The 23,933-nt window shown below is 38.2% G+C and overlaps 1 protein-coding gene across 2 annotated transcripts in view; it reads right to left on the bottom strand.

Annotated features, from left to right (window-relative positions):
- The window catches only part of PPM1G (protein phosphatase, Mg2+/Mn2+ dependent 1G), a 37,038-nt gene extending 13,336 nt beyond the window's left edge, over positions 1 to 23,702 (bottom strand). For both annotated transcript variants that reach the window (XM_044663716.1, XM_044663717.1), the window contains exon 1: positions 23,339 to 23,702. In XM_044663716.1, coding sequence (XP_044519651.1) covers positions 23,339 to 23,482 — 144 coding nt within the window. In that variant the 5' untranslated portion in view covers positions 23,483 to 23,702. The remainder of the gene's footprint in view (positions 1 to 23,338) is intronic.
- Positions 23,703 to 23,933: the final 231 nt, after the last annotated feature.

The following is a 23,933-nucleotide window of genomic DNA, read 5'->3' as shown; positions in this document are numbered from 1 at the left end:
AAAAAAAAAAAAAAAAAAAGACAAGACAGCCAGAGAAAATGCCTGGAGCCCAAGAACGGAGTGTCTTGTTCCTGGAGTAGCCAGGAAGCCAATGTCACTCTTTAGAAGGCTACATGGCAATGTAGAAGGTTGAAGAAGCATGAAAGGAAGGTAGGAATATTATGAAGGACTTTGAATGCCAAAATGAGAATTTTATAGTTGATCCTGAAGGTGAAAGAGAGCCATATGAGTTTACTGAGTAGGCAGGTGACTTGGTTGGACCAGGGCTTTAAGAAATTATTTTGGTGATTGAAAAGGTGGATTACAGCAGGAAGAGACTTGAGGCAGGCTGAGCTACCAACAGTAATAAAGTATGAGGTGATGAGTGTCTACACAAAAGCAGTGGCAGTGTCATAGAAAGAAAAGGGGATATCAGAAAACAATTGTCAACACTGTTTCTACATGTAATTAAAAAAAAATTCAATTCAATTAAAAGGGGGGCTCATTCAAGAGATGTTGTAAAGCTGAATTCAATAGACCATGGCAACATACTGGATATAGGGTGTGAGAGTTAGTGAGTAATCAAGGATGATTCCTAGGTTGCAAGCCTGGGGGACAAGGAGGGTGGTGGTACCCTCAAAAGTAAAAGGTTAAGTTTGTAAGACAGCAAAGATGTAGGGGGAATTTTGGACATGATGAATTCAAGATATCTGAAAGGTACTTGGAGATGTAATATTAAAGGTCAGCAGAAAAGTTAGGGCTAAATACTGTAGAGGGGATTATTATTTAGATACTAGATGAATTCTGATATCCTTTCTATCTCTGATCTGTGAATTCTACGGTATAGGTGGGGGAGGAGGGAAACCCATTATATTTAAAAGCAATCCTTTCAGGGTTCCCAAACTATTGTAAAAATCCACCAACAACATCAATATTTTCTTGGTGATACAATGTGGCTTTGAAATCACAAATACCATGACTTTAAAAGAATAAAAATTGTAGGTGACTCAAAAGGTCAATTGAAAAACACACACCAGATCTAAGTGGGTTTTGCAGCACATGAATAATGGCTTGCACATGAAGTTTTAGGATTAAAAAACCTCAAAGACATGATTAGAAAAAAATAAGAGGTCATTTAGTGAAAGTGAAAGAAAACACAACTCCCAGAGTACTACACTGGTATCCATGAAACATTAAAAGAATCAGAGGAAGCATTTCTCAAGTACACTTTTAAGGGATTACATGGAAGGACAAAGATAAGCCTAAAAAATTATGAATATGAAGAATACAAATAACTATATGAAATGATGTGGAACCACAAAGCAAGACCACAAGAACAACATATTTACTGACTTCAACCCTGTAACTGGAAAATGACATAAAGGAGCAGCAAAACCAAAAGACAATGGATAGCAATCCTTTTTAAAATAACATTTTTATTGATAACTTTTGTTTTTATATCGCCTAATTTCTCTCTGTATCCCTTCCCATTCTCCTCCTGAAGAGCCATCCCATATAACAAAAGAGAAAAGAGAAAAAACCTAGCACAACCAATCAATACAATTTTAAAAAAAAAGTATATATAATTTTCACATCCACAGAACCCTTTTGTTAAGGTTAGAGTACATCAGGCCTCATTTCTTTTTTTTCATCTAGTCCATAACTGAAGGGTATGGCTTACAAACTGGATGACTGAACTGGGATTCAAAAAATATCTATACAGGGTAGAACATTGGACCAAATCTAGTTAGCTGAAATTTAACAGGGATAAATGTACAGTCTTGAACTTGATTTAAAAAAAAAAAAAATCACAAGTACAAAATGGAGGACATATGGCTAGATAGTTCATTTGAAAAATATCTGGGGGGCAGCTAAGAGGCTTGAGAGTCAGGCCCAGAGACAGAAAGTCCTGGGTTCAAATCCAACCTCAGACCCATCTTAATTGTGTAACCCTGGGCAAGTCACTTATCCCCTTACCACTGATGGAAGAAAGAAAGGAGTAAAGAAGGAGGAGAGCAAAGGGGGGGATGAAAAGGAAGGACGGAAGGAAGGGAGGGAGGGAAGAAAAAGAAGAAAGAAAAAGAATTATCTGGTGGTATCAATAAACTATAAGCTAAAATAAGTCAGGTGCAATATGATGTCCTAGAAGAATAATGCAGGTTACATTAAAAAAGCATATTGTTTAGGATTAGGTTACATTTAAAAGACATGATGCCTCAGACTAGAGAGGCAAAGTCCCACTGTATTCTGAACCATAATAACATATTTAGAATATTGTGCTATTGTGTCTCCAATTTGCTACCATATTTTAGGAATGACAATTGATAAAAGCATCCTCTAGATAGGATTTCATTAGGACAGTGACACCTGCAATTCATGCAGTATGGAGTTTGGGTGAAAGAAATGGGGATGTTTTGGTGAATAACATCAAGTATTTTGAAGGACTATCAGGTGGAAAAGGAATTATACATATCTCTTCACAGAGATTTCTTCAGAGTGATTTTCCTACTCTACTCCTCTCCTTACTATCTAAAATTCCAATTCCTGTTCTTGGCTAAACTAACACTAAAACCCCCTTTGCTGATTTTAAGGAAAGGGTCTGTGTAAGCCTGATAGGGCCCAAATAAAGTCCAAGATCCAAAAGGATCTAGGCCTGATCTCACAATCAGATGCCAGATGGTTCAGGATCACCAGGAACTCAGCAGATATCAACCAGCAGGGAAGCCAGTAGATGGGAAAGACATGGTAGAAAACAGCCACAGTGAAATAGCCAGTCCCTCCAGGTCAAAACCAGAGAAAGGACACAGCTCAAGCCCCAACCGTCTCTTAATAACACCTTAGCTTTCCCCTGCAGAATTCCAGAATCTTTTACTCTGCTGCCCATGCCTCTGCCCTATGCAAACTTACACACTTTCCTCCTTAACTTAACTTTTCCTTATAACACCCCAAAGGAAGAACTGGAAATATAGGTAAGAGTTGCAAAGAGGCAAATTTAAGCTAACATATTATAAGGAAAAACTTCCCATAAAGGGCTAGCCAAAAGTTGAATGGGCTCCTTACTTAAGATCTTGAAGCAAAGGCTCTATAAGACCTTTGCTGGTATTTTGTACAAAGAGGGCTCTTGTTCAACCAAAAGATCCATCTTGGACTAGCTTTTAGTTCTTTTAGTACTAGTCTTTTAGTTCTCTTCAACTTGGATTCTGGGGTAGGATTGTAGGTTTACACATAACTTTTAAATATTTTAATTGTTTGCTTGGTTCAGGATTTTTGTTGGCTTCTTTGTTTATGCTGTGATTTTTTTCTGGTGGTGGCGGTAGGGACATAAAGTTTTTTAAAAGGAAAGAAGGGGACAAGAATCACATAAGATGAGAAGACATGAACAGGTTGCAGTTTTTACCTATGGTGGTAGCACATCCACAGTGATGAGTAAAATCAGATGATTGGGTAAGAAGGTCTCTAAGGTCCTTTCCAGCTCCTAATCCTACAAGATCATGGGATCTGTTCAAATATTATAAGTACAAAAAAAGAGTCAATAGAAGTTTGCAAAGTCTAAACAATTCACTCAACTTTGTTAACTCTGGTGTTTTATGTCTAGTATTGTGAATGTAAAAATAAACTTAATTCTGCTACTCTTTTAAGCAGTACTCATGTTTTTTAGAAGAGGCTTTGGTCTAACCAATTACAGGCCTGAGCTGAGGACCAAAATTTTGCTCTTGCATGTTTCCTAAAAATGCTTAAGTCATGATTCTGTGTGAACTTAGTTTGGAATTTAGCTGATTGGTAATGGATTGTTTAGAAATCTACTTCTTCTGCTAATAATTTGTGCTGGCCTTGGAAGACTGAATGTGAAAGGGAGTTTTAAGACCTGTTATTTTTAGCTACCAAGTTATCCTTCAAGGATGCCTAGTTTGCTGTCCAAAAGTGTGGGCCATTATCTTGTACCTGAACTCCAACAATGAACTTTTCTTGAAGTCCTGTGAGAAAAAGGAGGCTCATTGCCAGCTCCAATTATCAAACTTCTAACCAATCCTGTTGGTCCCTGTGCATCAACTCTGTAACCAATTAGTTTGTACTTAATCCCATGTCATTCACCCTGCTCTGTGCTTGTATGCCCCTTTCTTCTTTTGTGATTTTTGCTTTAAAAAACCCTCTGTGCTATAATGTAATTCACAGCTTCTAACTCCTCAGGTTTATTTCTTCTGTCAGAAATCTACCTGAATTGGACCCTGTCCCCTCTGGTCTGGGTCAGGAATCCTGATGTCTCTGGTTTATTTATTCTGAGTTGAGGGGGGGGAGGTGTCCTGGTTCCTCTGTTCTGGGTCAGGGATAGATATGATCAATAAATCTGTTGGTGAAGAAACTTAACTATCACCTTTTAGGTGGCCAAATAATAAGGGCCTTGACTAGGGAGCCATCTTGAAGAATTTCTGTTGAAGATAGAAAGGAAAACTAGGTAAGAACTTTTCTTCTATTTCAGAAATATATATGTATGTATGTGTATCTAAACGTAGATATGAGAGAAAGGAGGAAAAAAGGTGAGAGCCACTAACAGCCCTAAAAGGCAAACTTTTTAAGTACTAAAGTTCTAAAAGAGAGGCAGCAGTGCAGAACAGTGATGGCCAACTTTAGAGGCAGGAAGACCTGGGTTTAAATCCTGCCTGACACACTATACAACTATATAGTCGTATAGACCATGGTCAAGTCCCTTAACCTCTGAGATAACTCCCAGTTACAAATGAGTTACCATGTTATTGATCTTCATGGGAGGAGGCAAAGGCCGAGGAAGGGATTTCTATACCATAAGCCACAAGGGAAATCTCAGACCCCACCCCCCCAAAAAAAGGTTTTAGAAGTGATTATAGACACTTGTAATTTTGGAGGGAATGAACTAATTAAAGGAACTTTCTTTTGTGGTGATGAACTAAGTGTCAGATAAAATTATCCCTCCCACCCCCCCACCCCCGTAAAGAGTAACAAAGTATATCTTTTATGAAGGCTTTTCCTCTTTCCCCTCCTTGGAGGTCACAGTGACAGTAAGAAATGTGGATCAATCATCTAAAGTCTGCCAGTAATCAGGAAACTTCTCAATTGACTAACTAAGTGAAACCAAAACTAAGAAATAGATGACTGAATTTAGTCCAGAGCAGGAGAGGTGGGCAGAATTCTAAATTGGCAGATGGTGCTTTTAGGTAAGGGTTATAATTCTTTTTATGGACCTTATAGGAGTGGGAGTAAGTAGCAGCAGGTTGAGGCTTGGGGCTTCTGGCCTGGAGAACTTACTCATTCTCTCAAACCCTTACATTCAGTCTTAGAATTGATATTAATTATTGATTCCAAGACAGAAGAATGGTAGGGACCAGGCAATTGGAGTTAAGTGACTAAGAAGTGACAGGGTCATGCAGCTAAGAAGTATCTTTGGCCAAATTTGACCCTAGGACCTCCCAACACTAGGCCTGGATATCAATCTACTGAGTCACCTATCTGCTTCTTACTAACAGTCTTCTAATTGACCTACGTGCCTTCAGATTCTCCTATCTATTCAATCTTTACAAAGCTGCCAAAATAACCTTCCTAAAGAACAGGTTATTCAATGTTTGAAAATCTCCTTATCACTAATTAGTAGATAAAATATAAACTCCCATAATCATAAAATCTCAGGGCTGAGAGGGACAACTCAGAGGCCATCTACTTTAGCCCATATTTTTTCTGAAACCATCTATCCAATCATAGGAATGGATAGGTGTTTCATTCTGGATTTGTCTTTCATTTGTCCTTGAACAAACTTCCAAGCCACAAAATATTAAAGCTATAAAGGACATCTAGTCTACTCACTTTACAGGTAAAGAAGCCTAGCTCAGACAAATGAAGCAGTATAATGTGGCAGACAGAGCAATCAGGAAGACTAGGATTTCAATCTTGCCTCAGACACTAATTCCTCTACAATTTAGCTTCAACCTACCTTGCATATTACTCCTTCATATACTCAACATTACAGTCACACTAGACTACTATCTGTTCTTTAGATTGAACTGGTCTCCCACCTCACACTTTAGAATCCTTTTCTTCTTTCAAAGCTCAGGTTGGATGCCACTTCCAATCTGGAGCATTACCTGATCCCTTCAACTGAAAGTATCTTGTCCCTCAAATTTTTCTAGAATACCTTGAAATCAGGGCAGCGGAAGTAGCACAGTGGAGAGAGCTCCAGGCCTGGAGTCAGAACTTGGGTTCAAATCTGGCCTCAGATGCTTTATAGCTGTGTGAGCCTGGGCAAGTCACTTAACCCGACTGCCTACTCCTCCTTGCAGTTCTTCTAAGACAGAAGGTAAGGGTTTAAAGGGGGGAAAAAAAAAACAAAACAAACTACAACTTAGAATTCTTTGAAATCCCGCTTTGCCCCATCACACTCTACTTTTTTTTTTTATCATATATTTTCTGTATACATGTCATTTCCCACCCACCTCATCCAGTTATCTTATACTACTTGAGAACAGGGATCACATCATTTAAATATTTGAATTTAATTCTTCCTTTGTAACCTCTTACACACTTCCTCCTTTCCATTCCTAATCACCACCTTTGTTTAGACATTTATTAGCTCACACTAATTTTGTTGCAACAGTTTAATAGCTAGGCTCCCAATTTCTAGTCTCTATAATCCATCCTACATATAATCAACAGATTAACTTTCCTAAATACTGATTTGCAACACTTTCCCACTCCCTTACTCATGGTTCCCTATTCACACAAATATCATTCAAGGTCCTCCACAATCTAACAGTACCCACCTTAACTCGCCTTAATTTCCTGCTCAAACTTTCCACTCATCATTTCCTGAATATAAAACGAGCATTTCTGTGTTCTCTCCCTTCATTCCTACCCTGAATGCAACCCCCCCCCTTATTATTCACGTCATATTTCTGCCTTCAAGGATCAATGAAGTTCTTGCCACTTACCAGGCAAGTGCCTTAACCTCAGTATCCCTCAGTTTCCTCAACTGTCAAATGATGACAGAACAGAACGCACCTAACTCCTAGTGTTGTGGGAAGGATCAAATGAGATAGTATTTGTAAAGTGTCTGGTAAAGTGCCTGAAACATGGTAGATGTTTAATAAAATGCTTATTTGTTTTCTATAGTTTTCTCTATATTCTTTCTTTAAAGCTCCTTTAATACTCATCCTTTATATAAATAATTAGGTTCTTACTGGAGGTTGTTTTTACTATTTAAAAGGGAAAATGTTACATAAGAAGGTAGACAATAAATGCAAATCACTCTATTTCTTTCTATATTTCCAGTCCTAGACCTGGAGATACTTTCATTATCCCACAACACCTCCAAGACTATTTGCCCTTGCAATAAGCATGGGGAAAAACCAAACAATAACAAGGAAAATAGCATAAAAAGTAAAGGTTTCTCAGAAATATCAAAATATATTAGTTCAGATCTATATGGCTACAATATTCAGTGAAGGAGAAAACAGTTATGCTCCCTCATTCAAAACTTAAAAAGTTACGGAGCGTTTTTCCCAAACATCTCATTTCTTCCATGTCATGATAGATTTACCATTCTTATTTTTATCAAAACTTTTTTTCATTTTTTATTTACCTTTCTGATAATAAGTTTTATAAGCTTACTATTGATTTCTGAAACATAAAGTAGGACTATTTGTACTAAGACTGTCCTTTTTTTCAACCTCAAAGACTATTTTCTTTATATCAAAATTTTGTAAGCAGTGAGTATTCATCCTAGCCATAATGAAACATATTAACTAAAGTTGTTTGGGAGGGCAGAAAAATTCTAGGGAAAAATATTTCTCTTTTATTTTCCTAGGGACTTTTTGCTTTCAACAAATATACCCAAAATAAAGCCCTAATTAGACCCCACTCTAAATCATTTCTAAGGGAAATGCACAGTTATAGTTACCTTCATCTTTATCTGTACATTGATCAAACTTTTTAAATTAAATGAACCTAAAAATTTCTTATTTATACAAGGGCAGAGATAAAATTAAACACTTCATTAAGAAATTATAAGAATATTGTCAGTCAATTTGTATTAGTATAAATCTTAATTCTAAAATGTTTGGACTCGAGACTCAGAGGCAAAAGTGTAAATGATACTCTGCTTCTGAAGAAGAATACAAAGGCAAATTGAAATTACAAAGGTCTTTTCAAACATGTTAAGATAACAGAGAACATAAAATCACAGAGTTGGAAAGGCCCTGATATACCATCAAGTCCAGGCTAGACCTCAACAAGAATCTCCTCTACAACATAACAAAGAAATGGTCACATAGCCATAAAAGACCTCTACTAAGGAGGAGCATACTATTTTCCAAGGCAGGCTATTCCAAGATAGTTATAATGGTTAGGAAGTTCTTCACAAATCTCTACCTACACTGAACATCTTTGAAACCTTTCTATCACTTCAAAATTAGTTTCTTAGTCATGAAAACAGAGCATAAAATATCTTGAGTATATATTTCACATGCTCCTAGTTCTGCCCACAATTTAAGAAAGAGCTCAACTCAGATATCTCATTTCTCACTTGGCTACACTCCTATGGGAGTTGGCTGACTTTTCTATCATGTCCTAGAAAGCTAATTATTGGGATAACCGAATCATCTTGCAAGATCTCCAGTCCTGGGACTCCACCTCATCACTATTCTCTGCCTTTCTGATTGGAGGGGGGAAACAGGAAGATGAACTCCAAACCTCCATTTAAGAACTCAGTTCATACATCTCATTTCACATTTGACTACACCATTTTGAGGCTTCTCTACCTGACTTCTCCACCATGCCTCCAAGTTGAGTACTTTCTCCAACTTTGGTGTTTATATAACAATAATGACTCATGTTGAGTTTGCAATCCACTAAAACCTCCAGATCTTTTTCTAACAAATTATGGCCTAACAATCTTTCCCAGCTTATGTGTAAAGTATTTTGTTTTTCACTCAAGTGTATTTATCTAGTTAGAGTTAGTTCTAGTCTACTGGACTCCACTTCTGACTCTTGTCAGAATGTTCTAGCTATCCCTACTAGCTCAGTAACATTTGCAAATCTGATAAGCATCACATATGCTCTTATCCAAGTCATTGAAAACAATGTTTAAAAAAAGTCCAAGACCAAGGACACCATCCTGGGGGGTATTCCACTAAAGAACTTCTTCAAAGTTGACAATTATTATTCCATTATTTTTGGGTTTAGACATTCAGTAAGTCTTAAAAATCTATTTTATTACTATCATCTAGCCCTTATCTAAATTGTCCACAAACAGAACTTTTGTTATTTAGTCCTTTTTCAGTCATGTCTGACTCTTTGTGATTCCCTTTGGGGTTTTCTTGGCAAAGATACTGAAGAGGTTTGCCATTTCGTTCTCTAGCTCATTTTACAGATGAGGAAACTGAGGCCAATAGGGTCTTGTACTATTTTAGGGGTTACCCAGGGTCATACAGCTACTAAGTGTCTGAGGTCAGATTTGAACTCAGGTCTGGCACTCTATCCACTGTACCACCTACTTGATGTAATCAAATGCTTTGCTAAATCTAGGTAAGCTCTTTTCTATTAGCATTTCCCTGATCTGCCTGCCTTATTATAAACCTACCCCACCAAAAAAATAAGTATCTAATATGACTTTTTTTAAGCCCCCCTACCTTCCTTGTAATACTCTGTATTGGCTCCAGGGCAGAAGAGTGGTAAGGGCTAGGCAATGGGGATTAAGTGACTTGCCCAGGTTCATACAGCTAGGAAGTGTCTGAGGTCAGATTTTAACCTAGGACCTCCCAGTTCTAGGCCTGGCTCTCAATCCACTGAGCCACCTAGCTTCCCTCATGACTTGTTCTTGATAAACCCATCATGAACTTTGTGATGACTGCTTATTTTTCTAGACATTCACTAATTTATCCCTTCAATAATACATAAAGCTGTAATTTTGTCAAGAATCAATCAAGTTTACTGGACTGTAGTTTTCTGACTCCCATCTTATTTCTCTCCCTTACTAGTTTTGGTTTGTTTTTTAATTGGAAAGAAGTAAAAATTCCCCCTTCTCCAGTATCCTTTAAAAAAAAGGATTTACCTTCTATCTTAGTATTAATTATAAGGCAGAAGAATGATAAGGGCTAGGCAACGGAGGTTCTATAACTAGCCTTAGGGTCATTCATCTAGGAAATGTCCGAGTTTATAAGTGAATCCAGGTCCTCCAAGACTCCAGAACTAGTATTCTATTCACTGTTTCACCCTACCTACCCCTTCTCTAGTATCTTTCAAAGATTATGGACAAAGTTTCGACAATCATATTCACCAGTTCTCTTAGTGCCCTAACACTAATGTTATCTGTTCAGGAAACTTGAATTCTTCAAAGGCAAAAGCAAATGTTTTCTTATCTTCTCTCCATTTGTTTATTTACTCTGTTCTTTCCCATCCCAAGTTTGCTTTGCACAAAGTTAACACCTAGTGTTTGCTGAACTGAATTATTAAAGTAATTCATCACAGTAGTATCTAGTTCAGGATACTAGCAAGTATATAACTCCTTTTATACTATGGCAGGGCCTCTGCATGATACTTTCAGATTTCTCCATCATAGGCAACAAATGAAATAAAGTGATCTATTTTTGGAAAAATATCAAATCAAGAAATAAGCTTATGAAAGACCCAAGCACTATGTCACAATTTGGAAAAGCCTTCAAAATAAGTAGTTAGTGATAATGATGATAAATTTAAGGTATCAGAAGAGGGTCAGAAAAAGAAACCGATTAGACAAAGATGCATGAGGTAAATTAAGCTTCCCATTCCTCATGCTATTTTTCTTTTAAAAAGTTATGGTCTGGGGCAGCTGGGTAGCTCAGTGGATTGAGAGCCAGGCCTAGAGACGGAAGGTCCTAGGTTCAAATCTGGCCTCAGACACTTCCCAGCTGTGTGACCCTGGGCAAGTCACTTGACCCCCATTGCCCACCCTTACCAATCTTTCACCTATGAACCAACAGACAGAAGTTAAGGGTAAAAAAAAAAAAAAAAAAAGTTATGGTCTATGCCAGCATCACTAAATACAGAAAACATAATTTTGTTTCACTATGATGTTAATGGTTTATTCTATTCAAGTTTTTGCTTGCCTATAGTTTCCCCCAGACCTGTGAAGCTCCAGGTGTAGAAATGCTTTCTAACTGCAAGTTAGCAACTTACCTGTAAATTATAGTTTTAGAGAGTTGCTTGAGGGCCCTGTGAGGCTACAAAATTTGCCCACTGCCATATAAATTGATATATGTCAGAGAAATGACTCCAAAGCTAGACCAGTCACTGTGCCATACTGCCTCTCTGATTTTCACAAACTGACAAAAATGAAGATATGCTAGATTTCACCGGAATCCTACATGGGGATGACTTTGGATTTCTGAAGGTTATGGTAGCAGAATACAAGGTTTGACAGATCCTGGAAACCTTAGATAGAGGTTCAATCACAGTCTATGTCTAAAGATATTAGCCTACACACTTAAATGCAGAGACTCATCATCAAATGGTTGGTTGCTCTTTCAGATTGCAAATAATATTTGATTGATGTGTTGTTTATTTCGCTGAAATACTTCCCCCTACTCCTCCCACACCACCTTTATTATAGGGGATAGCTGTATGAGGGAAAGGAGGGAAAGGAAGCAGGGAGGATCCAAAATTAAAGGTGATTAAAAAAAAGATATCGATAAAATTGTTTAAAGTAAATCACATTATAAGTTTTGTAACAAATATTTGAATAATGATATTTTTATGTTTAATATACAAAACACATTTTTATAGGCAAACCAAGTTACATGCAATAGTTTTACTATTCCTAAAGAAACAAAATTGCATAGAGAAGAAAAGCGAGGAGAGCAAAGAAAGTTTAGAAAGGACACAAACAGAAAGGACAATTTCTGCTATACTCTTATTCAATTTAATATCTAACTTTTAAAAGCAATTTGTGCATAAAAAAGTAATAGCTTCATATATAATGTTTTACATATTGAATTATGTGGGTGATTGCTAAATTCGTAATTTTAATTTTGCCTTTCTAGCCATATCCTTCATAACATCCTTAGACTTCATCTTTTCACTCTGAACAGTCCTTATCTTTTTTAGCTTGTTCTCAGTTCTAAGAGGACAGTCCTCCATCCCCTTAAACATTTCAATTTAAACATCCTTCTCTAGATCTTCATCAGTTTCATTACAATTTCCTGGGCTATGGTGACCAGAAGCTCCCATGGTACTGTATGTAGTATAGTTCCTTTAACTATGGTTCTACATAATAGCGTAAGTGCTATTTTTTTTTAAATACATAGTACATCTTGCTGAACTTTTTGTCCAAAGTGGCACATTAGACTGATATGGTTTTGAAGACTGGTTTACAAATGGTTCCTGGGTTTTTTTCTTAGTTTTCCACTGATAATCCACAACTTTTTTCATAGCATGGTGTGGAGTAGTTTTATTTATTGCAATTTCTTACACTTGCCCACAATGGAATTCACCTAGTTTTTTGTCCACTCAACAGATCTTCAAGTAAAGCCAGAGGGAACTTTAGATATCATCTAATCCAGAGGTCCTTACTAAGGTTCCATGAACTTAAAAAAAATTTTTTCGATAACAATTTAAACACAACGGATTCCTTATCTAAGACTATGTATTTCATTTTAAGCATTTAAAAAACATTATCAGGAGTCCAGAGGCTTCACCAGACTGCCAAAGAGGTCCATGACACACAAAAAGGTTAAGAACCCCTGATCTAGTCCAAATCCTTCATTTTACAGATGAGAAAATTGAGGCCCAGGAAGGTTAAGTAGATTGTTCATGGTCACACAACTGGTAAATGACAGAAGAAGACACATTCAAGTCTTCCTGAATGAAAATCTATCTACTGTATCATTCTGCTTTCCCATATTCCAATCAATGTCATTTTGCAATATGAAAAGATGAAGACACAGATGATGATGAGCATTTATATGCAAAGCATGGCATATGTTATATAATTGATATTCATAACTCTGAGAGGCAGGTGCTATAGTTGTTCCAATTTTATAAAGGAGGAACCTGAGGAAGACAGAGGTTAAGTGATTTGCCCAGAGACATAAAACTAAGTGTCTGAGGCAAGATTTGAAATCAAGTCTTCCTGATCCAAATATAACATTCACCACCCACCTAGCTGCCTGATCTGTGTTGATTGAGGTTTTATCCACAATAATCAAATCACAGGTTTTTAAAGCATTACAATATAAGGAGATAAATCTTGATATATATAAATATATTTTCCCCTCCTCTCCAAGGAGCTTTAAAGGTGAATTCAGAACCATCAGACCACCAGAACATTTTTGTAGGATAATGATGCCTGCTTCTTAGACCAGTGATTCCCAAAGTGGGCGCCACCGCCCCCTGGTGGGTGCTGCAGCGATTGGGGGAGGTGGGGGCCATAGGTGCATTTATCTTTCCTTTTAATTGCTATTAAAATTTTTTAAAAATTAATTTCCAGGGGACTCAGTAATATTTTTTCTGGAAAGGGGGCGGTAGGCCAAAAAAGTTTGGGAACCACTGGTATATATATATATATCTTATAGCCATCACTAAGGGGAGTTATCACTATGGAGAAGGGCTCACTTGCCTCACTCTACAATTTCAATTTCTAACTACCAAAGGATATGGAAAACAAGAGCCCTAGGAGTGGCAGCACCTACCAGATCAGTGATCCTTCTTCTAGCCATCAGATTCTCAGACATCACCCCTGAAGCAACCCCTGTGGAGATGTGACCTGACAACTGCTTCTATGGGCAGTGAAGCTTTCTTAGGGGTCACAATCTACTAAAGACCTGGAAAATAAAGTTCTTGGTACAAAAGTCCTTGGCACTGTCAAAATAGTCAACATCAGAAACAGATATAATTTTACCAATTTGACCTTAAAAACGTCAATATTATTTGTTTGTTCACTGCACCCTCAAGACCATGAAACTTTTAAATCTGAATTGCACCTGAAATTTCTTGTATGTGTTGTTTCCATTAGAAAGTGAGCTCCAGGGCAGCTGGGTAGTTCAGTGGATTGAGAGCCAGGCCTAGAGACAGAAGGTCCTAGGTTCAAATTTGACCTCAGACACTTCCCAGCTGTGTGAGCCTGGGCAAGTCACTTAACCCCCATTGCCTAAGCCCTTACCTTTTTTCTGCCTTGGAGCCAATACAAAGTATTGACTCCAAGATGGAAGGCAAGAGTTTAAAAAAAAAAAAAAGTGAACTCCTTGAGAAGAATTATCTTACTTTTTCTATTTGCACCACCCCCTACTACTTAGTACATAATGCTTTGCTCCTAAGTTCTTAATACTTTTCATTCATTCACTCAGTAACAACTCTTTGCACAGTGTTTAATAAATGACTATCCATTAATTTATTAAGTAACTACTGTGTACAAATCACTATATTAAGAATTTGCAAATATAAGTGACATGGTTCACTGCTTTCAAATAGTTATCACTACTAAATAAAATGTTGAGAAGATAGACAGGGTATTTTTGTGCTCTAAGAAATAACGAAAGGGATGGTTGCAGAAAATCTGGGGAAAATGTAAACTGATGCAAAATGAAGTGAGCAACAATTTACACAGTAACAGCAATATCATAAAGATAATCAACAAAGTGAAAGACTTAGTAACTCTGATTAATATAATGATCCAATACACCTCCAAAAGACTCATAAAACAAAACATTGTCCACCTGCACAAAAAGAACTGATGGACTCAAAAGTGCAGACTGAAGCATTTTTTAAACTTTACTTTTCTTGTTTTTCTCTCCTCCCCACGGCTAATGCAAAAAACGTTTTGCATATGTTGTCAGGAAGATCAACTGTGTATGGCTTAGCTATTCTGATCAATAAAATGATCCAAGACATTTCTGATAGACTTATGATGAAAAATGTTATCTACCTAAAGAAAAAAGAATGGAGTTAGAGTACAGATTGAAGTAAAATTTTTTTAAACTTTCTTTTTCTTTACTTCCTTTTGGGGGGGGGGGGAGGAATATGGCTAACATGGAAATGTTTTGAATGATTTCAAATGTAAAAAAGTTTTTATGACTTCATATATAGTATATTATATATATCTTGCCTTCCCAATTGGTGGGGAAAGGGATAGAGGTGGGGAGAGAATTTGGAACTAAAAATAAAAATAAAATTTTAAAAATCTGTTTTTTTGGGGCAGCTGGGTAGCTCAGTGGAGTGAGAGTCAGGCCTAGAGACAGGAGGTCCTAGGTTCAAACCCGGCCTCAGCCACTTCCCAGCTGTGTGACCCTGGGCAGGTCACTTGACCCCCATTGCCCACCCTTACCAATCTTCCACCTATGAGACAATACACCGAAGTACAAGGGTTTAAAAAAAAAATCTGTTTTTTTATTGCATTTCAACATAAAAAAAGAATGAATAAATAGAATGTGGAGAATCATTGTTCTTAGGACAATAGGAAGAATGGAAATGTTAAGGCCACATCTGAAAGCCTTGCAGGGCCAGCACCTGATGTAAACAATTCACTAGGCCCTGTAAAGAGATGTTTTCAGTCCAGCCTAATTATTGTCTTCCCTAATGCCTCTTCATCTCAACCAACCATTCTCAAAAGTGACCATTATACAAGCCATTCCCCAAATGACAAATGGTCAAGGGGTTATGAATAAGCAATTTTCAGATGAAGAAATCAAAATTATCAATAATCATGAACAAAGTGGGCAGCTGGGTAGCTCAGTGGATTGAGAGCCAGGCCTAGAGATGGGAGGTCCTAGGTTCAAATCTGGCCTCAGACACTTCCCAGCTTTGTGACCCTGGGCAAGTCACTTGACCCCATTGCCTATCCTTACCACTCTTCTGCCTTGGAGCCAATACACAGTACTGGCTCCAAGACAGAAAGTAAGGGTTTATAATAACAATAATAATAATAACAATAATAATAATAATAAACAAATTTCTAAATCACTCTTTATTAAAGAAATGCAAAATAAAACAATTACGAGGTACCATTTCACACCTATCAGATTGGCCAATATGACAATAAAGGAAAGTGATAAATGTTGGAGGGGATGTGGCAAAACTGTGACACTAATGCATTGCTGATGGAGTTGTGAACTAATCCAACCATTCTAGTGGGTAATTTGAAACTATACCCAAATGGTCATAAATTTGGGCATACCTTTGATCCTATAATACTACTCCTGGGTCTGTATCTCAAAGAAACCATACAAAAAAGGGAAAGGACCTACTTGTACAAAAATATTTCTAGCAACTGCTTTTGTGGTGGCTAAGAATTGGAAATTGAGGGAATGCCCATCAATTGGGGAATGGCTGAACAAATTGTCGTATATGTCGGTGATGGAATATTGTCGTGCTATAGAAATGATAAGTGAAATACCTACAGAAAAGGTTGGAAAGATCTGCATGAACTAATGCGAATAGAAATAAGCAAAACCAGGAGAACATTGTACAAAGTAACAGCAATATTGTACAATGATGAGCTGTGAAAACAAGGCTACTCTCAGCAAGGCAATGATCCAGGACAATTCTTTAGGACTTATAATGGGGAATGCTATCCACCTCCAAAGAAAGAACTATTGGAGTCAGAAGGATGTGAATCAAAGCATACTAGCTTTCACAACAGTATATTTACAGTTTTGTTTTTGGAGTTTTGGTTTTGTACGAAGGTGCTCTTATAACAACCACCAACATGGAAGTGTATTTTGCATGATAAAACATTTAAGATCAAATTGCTTACCATCTCTGAGTTGGAGGAGGGAAGGAAGGGAAGTTTGGATCTTATGATTTTGAAAACATATGTTGAATATATTCGTTGCATACATAACAAAATTATGTATGCAACGAATATATATAATATAATAAAATTATAAGTAATTGGGAAAATAAAATATCTTTGAATTTTTTTAAAAAGTGACCATTATAAGCTCTTTGAAGAAATTTCCTATTTTGAGAGTCCTCTTCACACTTACCTTTCCCTAGAAATTGAAGCTATCCTTGAACACACCCCAAAACTACTTTCTCTAAACTGTTTTACTAACTGTATTGTCCTTGTATTATCTGTGGTTCTAGCCCCATTTCTCTTCTAGTTCCTACCTGTGCCTCTCTCCTTTACCAAGCAACACTTTGATTCCTCAATTAAAAATGCTCATATTTAAAGATAAACATGACAATTTCCAATGAAATAGAATATGCAGTTCTTTAACATTTTCAAATATTAAAATAGGCCACAAAAAGTCATAGATTATGAGGCAAAATTTATAGAACCAGATGAATGAGCCAAAGGATAGAGTACTAGATTTAGGGCCAGAAAGACTTTAGTTCAAATTCAGGCTGAGGCAACTTACTAGCTATGTGACCCTGGGTAAATCAATCACTATCTGCCTCAGTTTCCTCAAGCATAAAATAGGGATAAATAATAGCTCCATTCTACCAAGGTTGTTATGAGGATCAAGCAAGATATTTGTAAAGCTCTTGGCACATAGTAGCACCAAGTTGCTTACTAAATGCTTATTTCTTTCCTCCCTTCCAGAGGATCTTTTATAGATTAAATTATAGGTTTTATATGTCTAGCAAAAGCAAATAAAATCACTGATTAAATAGTGTTCAATGTTGAGTTGGAAGGTTCCACTTAGCAATGATGTTTAAGTTTGGTTCTATGGATTTGTGCCTCTACAGACAACATGCTTGTTAAAAATAGCATATGGAGGGGCAGCTAGGTGGTTCAGTGGATAGAGTCAGGACTGGAGATATGAGGTCCAAAACTGGCTTCAGAAACATCCTAGCTGTGTGATCCTGGGCAAGTCATTTAATGCCCAGTTCATATCATTCTTCTGCTGTAGAACTGATACTTAGTATCAACTCTAAGACAGAAGGTCAGGGTTTTTTAAAGTAGCATAAGGAAATGGGAATAATTGACCTGTAGCCTCTGTCTCTTTCAAATTTGTGCACGCAAATCTAAGTCCTTCAGGACTTCTAAAAGTACAAAGTCTTAAGAAGATAACTGAATAAAGTGGACTGTGAAAGGAAAGAGAAAGATCAAAAGTCTGGAAATAAATTTGTTCAGAATATCTTAGAAGTATGAGGTATAAGAGTCTGAGTACAGCCTTTTGTAGTCTGAAAAACAATAAGGAAATAGCATAGTAAAAAGAAAACCTCTCTAAAACATTCTAAAATTGAAATATTCATCTGCCTCTGAATTATGAAAAATAGAATATATCTATTAAAGGTTATAATAAACAAAATGCACTGTTATATTTTAAAAGTTGATTTGTTTCTTCCCGATTAAAATTAAATGCACTCTAGTTAAGGGGTAGGTTCTAGTTTGGTTCAGCAAAAGTAGGCATTGCTCTTTCTTAACTACTAAGGGATTAGATTCCAAAATCTAAAAACTTCAGCTTCTAATGTCCCAAGGGGCTCTTTTTAGTTATCACATCCCTTTTGCCAAAACACATGAATGTCACAGCACTAGAAATGGCTGTTGTTTTTCAGTCCAATTTGATCCATCATGACTCTATGGCCCATAATCACACCAATACTGTCCATGATGTTTTTTTGACAAAGTTACTGGGTTGGGTTTGCCATTTCCTTCTTCAGTGTACTAAGACAAAGGTTAAATGACTTGCCCAGGGCCACACATCTGGTAAATGTCTGAAGCTATATTTGAATTTGGATCTTCTTGACTCTAGGCCCAATGCTCTATCCACTGAGCCACCTAGCTGCCTATTAGGTACCTAAAAAATTTCCACCATTGGGACTCATACATTTTCATATTAAATCCTAGAATCATATCTTATATATGGCATATATCCACTGCATGTCTGAAATTAACCATTACACCAAAGGTGAACCAACTTTCCATTCTAAGTACTAAGTGTTCTCAATGTAGAGAGGTCACATTAAAACCCTGTCTGATACAGAATATCAATGCATTTTGAACATCATTTCTAGGGAATCCTAAAGAAAGCAGGTCTACAATTACTAGATAGCAATGCCCTCTAATCATGACCACACCAACTTCAGCATTTTTATAGAAAAATTTGAAAATTGTCTTTCGATGTTTTCTATTAAGATGAACATTTTAGGTCAGTGATTCCCAAAGTGGGCCCCACCGCCCCCTGGTGGGTGCTGCAGCAATGGGGGGAGGGGGGTGATGGCCACAGGTGCATTTATCTTTCCTATTAATTGCTACTAAAATTTTAAAAAAAATTAATTTCCAGGGGGCTAAGTAATATTTTTTTCTGGGAAGGGGGCAGTAGGCCAAAAAAGTTTGGGAACCACTGATTTAGGCCATTTCTTTAAAAAACTCATACAAAATAACTAGCTTAGTTTGGGAGGGAGTCTGAAACTTGCAAAGAAAATATTACAACTGATATATCTATATTGCATCTTCTAAAATAAATGGTCCCAGGCCACTCTATCTCCTACCAGCCATTTATTACCACTGTCTCTTATAAAATATCTAAGAAGTATTCTAAGATTCCTTTTATTCTTTTTTTGGTCATTGAAATTAGTCAATTCAACAAACATTTAATAAGTGCCTACTCTATATGCACTGCATCACTGTAAGCTGGAGATACAAAGATGAAAAACCAGTTTTTGCCTTGAAGATTTCAATTATAGATGAGAAACTGAGGTATGAAGTACATAAAAGGCAGAACTAATTATCAAGTCAAGAACCATTATTCTCCAACTCTAAAAAATTTCTTCCTTTATTCATTTTGTTCAAATCTTCATTTTACAGATGATGAATTTAATGGAAAGTGAAATACCTTGGACTAGCCTTTGCACCAGAATGCAGGAACCTCCTAACTCCCAGAGTAATGCTGTTTCCCATATCAAAACTAAATTCAATGCTTTCTGGCTGGTCATGTTTTTTAAGGCCTCTGCCAAGTCATTTTCCATTGACAAACATTTGTTAACTCTTTCTATTCATTTGCCAGTAGGTTCTGATACATTTCCCAAGTCAGGTTAAACTAAGACATCCACTCTACCCAACAGTTCTAGAACTTCATCTTACAACTGTCTTCTCCAACCCCATTACATCTCCACCAAAAAATATAAAAGTCTTTAAAGATCTTATCAATTAAAAAACAGATATGGAGTTTCATAGATGTTTCTTCTCTTGGTTTCGCAGACCTTAAAGGCAGTGAAAAAAATACAGAGTGGGGAAAAAAAATGTTAAATTACATAGCCCACACCTATCCAAAGCCCTGCAGAGTTCCTTCTCCAGAAGTCTTTTGGAAAACCTCAGCTTTTGTTTTGGAAACCTGTTTGTTTTTTTTTAAGCACTACACATTTCACAAATGTCAAACATCTGCAGAGATATCAGAAAGATAAGGATCCCTAGGCCAAGAATCACGGGACTAAAGAATGTAAAAGAACCTAAGAGACACAGATTCACCATTAAAACTAGCTTTTAACACTAAGGTCAAGACATACTGAGATATCTTTGAAAGCAGCATCTATAATGATCTTTAGTCCATCAGGCTGCAAAATCTAGCCTACCCATCCATCCACTCCTATGCCTCCCAACTCACCATTCCTTTCCCCAACCACCACCACTAACAAATTCACTTTCTGCTTCCACACACCTCAACCAGCTTGTTCTCAGGCTCCCTCCAAAGCATGATGAGACAAAGGTAGGGAAACTCCCTGTTTGTTGTGTCTGGATTACACCTCCTCTGTCAAGGCACCTTGGTACCACAGTCAAAGAGGCTAGAGAAAGGCAGGGAGAATAAAATGTGAAGATAAAGTGTGACAGCTGCCACCTGACTCAAGAGAAAAATGTATAGTAGCACATCCTGTTATGATGGACCTATGCAATAATGCTTTATCAAATCTTGTAAAGTTTATTAGGATGATTTTTTTTTTTTATCCTGGGACTCCATTCTAGGAGCATAGGGCCACAACCAGTAGGCAATGGGACACACAGTCGCTCAGGGCCACCCAGCTGGGAAGTGTCTGAGCCCGGACTTGAACCTAGGACCTTTCGTCTCTAGGCCTGGCTCTCAATCCACTGAGCTAGCCCAGCTGCCCCTACTTTAGGTTGCAGTTTCTTTAGCAGATGTAGTTTTTACAGGGTGGGGTTGCTAGCCCCACGCCCAACCCTCCTCCTTTTTTCATCCAGGCTAGGGACCATCCTTGGCCCAGGAGTGGTAAGGGTATTAGGATGATAAACCTTCCAAATTTAAACCAACAGGATCAAGCAAATTAAGTAGGGACCTTTTATTAATTGGATGAGTTAAGCCATAGAGATATAAATCTTAAAGTACAACAAAGGTAAAATTATTTTTAGCAATAATGTACTAAGGTCTTACTGAATATATATCCAATACATTAGACAATTTAGGAAGAGCTTCATTAGGGATATCTAAGCACATGAACAAGGAGGGGAGGGGAGGAGACTTTTTTAATAAACCTACATTAGAAAATTCAAATATCTTTAGCAGTCAGTCTCTCAGAGGGAAAATTTAAATCAAGGGCTAAAAATCATTTAATTGAATTGCAACACAGATCTTTGTTAATCAGCCTCTGGCTATACTCTAAAATATGGGCAAAAATAAAAAGATCTAGTGGAATACTGAACATTGACTTAATGGGACAAATAGATGGAGAAGGTGGATCCATATCCAGACAATTAAATTAAAATAAGAAACTAAAAATATTAATGCCAAAGAATGGCAGCAACTAAAATAGAGAGAAAAGCTGAAGAAAAAGGCCCCTTCACATATTTACCAGAGGAAAAACATATGGAATGAAGAACTCAGAGGAAAAGTCTTGCCATACAGTATACGCATCCCAAACAAATAATTATGACCATAACAGACTCTCAATGGAAAATTTGTAGAACTGAAAGGAACCTCCCCACCCACACTTCCTTTAAGTCAGGACTGACCTTTAAACTATTTCAAACAAAGTTCCAACTTGAGCATCCACCATACTCAGTACACTGTGCATTGTGGGAAATAAAATAAAAATGGAGACATTGTCCCTGAGCTTAGGAGACTTGCTATTGGAGAACAGTTCAAAGCCCATAGTCCCCTTCACCAACCTAGTCATATAATTTATCAAGAATGATGGCTATAACAGCCAAAAGAGTTATTTCAGCTACAGAATTACAGAATTTGAACCTAAGAACAAAACCCTCTTATTCCAAGCTGCCATTGTAAAGTTCAATCAAGGAATGAAGTGGCGGTAATCCCCAAGAGTAATACCTAGAGCATGCCTTGACAGATAAAACATCAGTTTTAGCCCCTGTTGCCTTAATCCATGGCTCACACCAGTTTTTCTTCTGGACATACTCCCTTGGCACATCCACCCACTCATATCTCTTTTTGACATGGAAGATAAGTCATTAAAGAAGGCAGAAGTACTAACAAGCATCTTTTTTCTCTTCCTTTACTTAGTACCAATATCTGATACCTTTCTCTATTTTCAAACATAACTCTTAACTAAACAAACTTTTTCTTTGCTATGTCCATTCCCTTAAGAGTAAAAAAAAGTTCCTTACAGAAATTCAGGAGAAGAAAATAATCAAGTAAAAGTTACAGAAAAGAAAGTTAACGAAAGCAATTAAAGTCTGTTTAAGAAAGGCACATGACAGCAAGTAAAAGCACTATAAGCAGTTGACCACTTCAAAGTTATCAGCTGACCACGACAAAACTAATTTTTAAGGTTCTTAAAAAAGAGAAGAAACACAGCCATTATGAAAGATAATCAGGATAGTTAACTGGAGCATGTAAAAAGACTGAGAAAAGCACTGAAAATGATCTCACAAGGTTCAAATGATCTCACAAGGTTCACTCTTAATGACAGATTCTGAAAGACAAGCATGGGGCCTTGGAATTAACACCATACAGTACCAAGCAACAGCAACTTGAGGGTTTGAAAAATCCAAAACAGAATGCTTGCTCAGCATTCCATTTAGTCGACCTCCCCACCCAAACTAGGCCTTACCATTTTGTATGTATGTACGTATAAACACACATGTATTTTAAGTATATTATAGGTCAAAACCATCTCTTGGCGGGGAGTCACCTTTTTCTCCCCCTTCCTCCTCCAGAGAAGCCAAGTGAGAGAAGGGTTGATAACGCCGAGCTCATGCGGATCACGCCCAAAGCGCGGCCGTCTGGCCGGCCCTGAAAAGCCCAGGAGAGACGGAGACCCAGGGAGGGAGGGGGGGAGAGGAGAGGCTTGAGGCACGCCTCCGTGGGGCTCCAAGGCCTGCCCGCCGCGAACTCTGGGGACCCAGTGTGTACCGCTTCTACTCCACGTGAGATCAGTACCCACACTCCGCCTCCCGATCCCACTGCGGTTGCCCGGCTGGTGGGGACTGCCTCCTTCCCGCAATTACCTCCATAGAGACGCGCCAGCCTTGCATAGCCGAGAAGCCGTAGGGCAGCGGCAGACGCTGGGCGCCGCGTCCCCCCGGGCCCGCGGTGCCCTCCCCATCCCCAGAGCTCTTCACCGTGTTGGGCTGGGAAAGGTACGCGCCCATCGCGACGACTGAAGGCCCGTCAGATGGGCAGGGCTGGCGAGAGAAGCCGTGACCCGTCCCGACGCGAAAGCTCTGGAGGCACAGGCCGCAAGGAGCAGACAGAAAAGAAGGCGCGGCCAAGGCGACGTGCCGGCGAGAGGCGCGAAGCCAGTGGGTGAGGACGACGACCCAGGACTGGAGGAGGCGGCAGCCGCGGTAACGGGACCAAGGGAACTGAGGGGGAGCGGAACCGGAAATAGCGCCGGGAGGAGACCCCGCCCGGCCAGACGGGGCGGTGCTTAAGAGTCATTTCCTTAGCAACTGTCCCCGCTCCTGGGCCAGAGACAACTGCCCCGCCAACGGAATTTCCCGCGAGACTCAGCCTGCTGACCACGCCCTCTAACGGCAGCTAGTTCCCTAGAGGCGGGGCCTAGGCGGGCTAAGGACCCAGGGCTCGGTTTACTAGGCCCTG

The sequence above is a fragment of the Gracilinanus agilis genome, chromosome 2, assembly GCF_016433145.1.
Source record: "Gracilinanus agilis isolate LMUSP501 chromosome 2, AgileGrace, whole genome shotgun sequence".
Taxonomy (NCBI): Eukaryota; Metazoa; Chordata; class Mammalia; order Didelphimorphia; family Didelphidae; genus Gracilinanus; species Gracilinanus agilis.
This window is presented reverse-complemented; position numbering and strand designations above follow the sequence as displayed.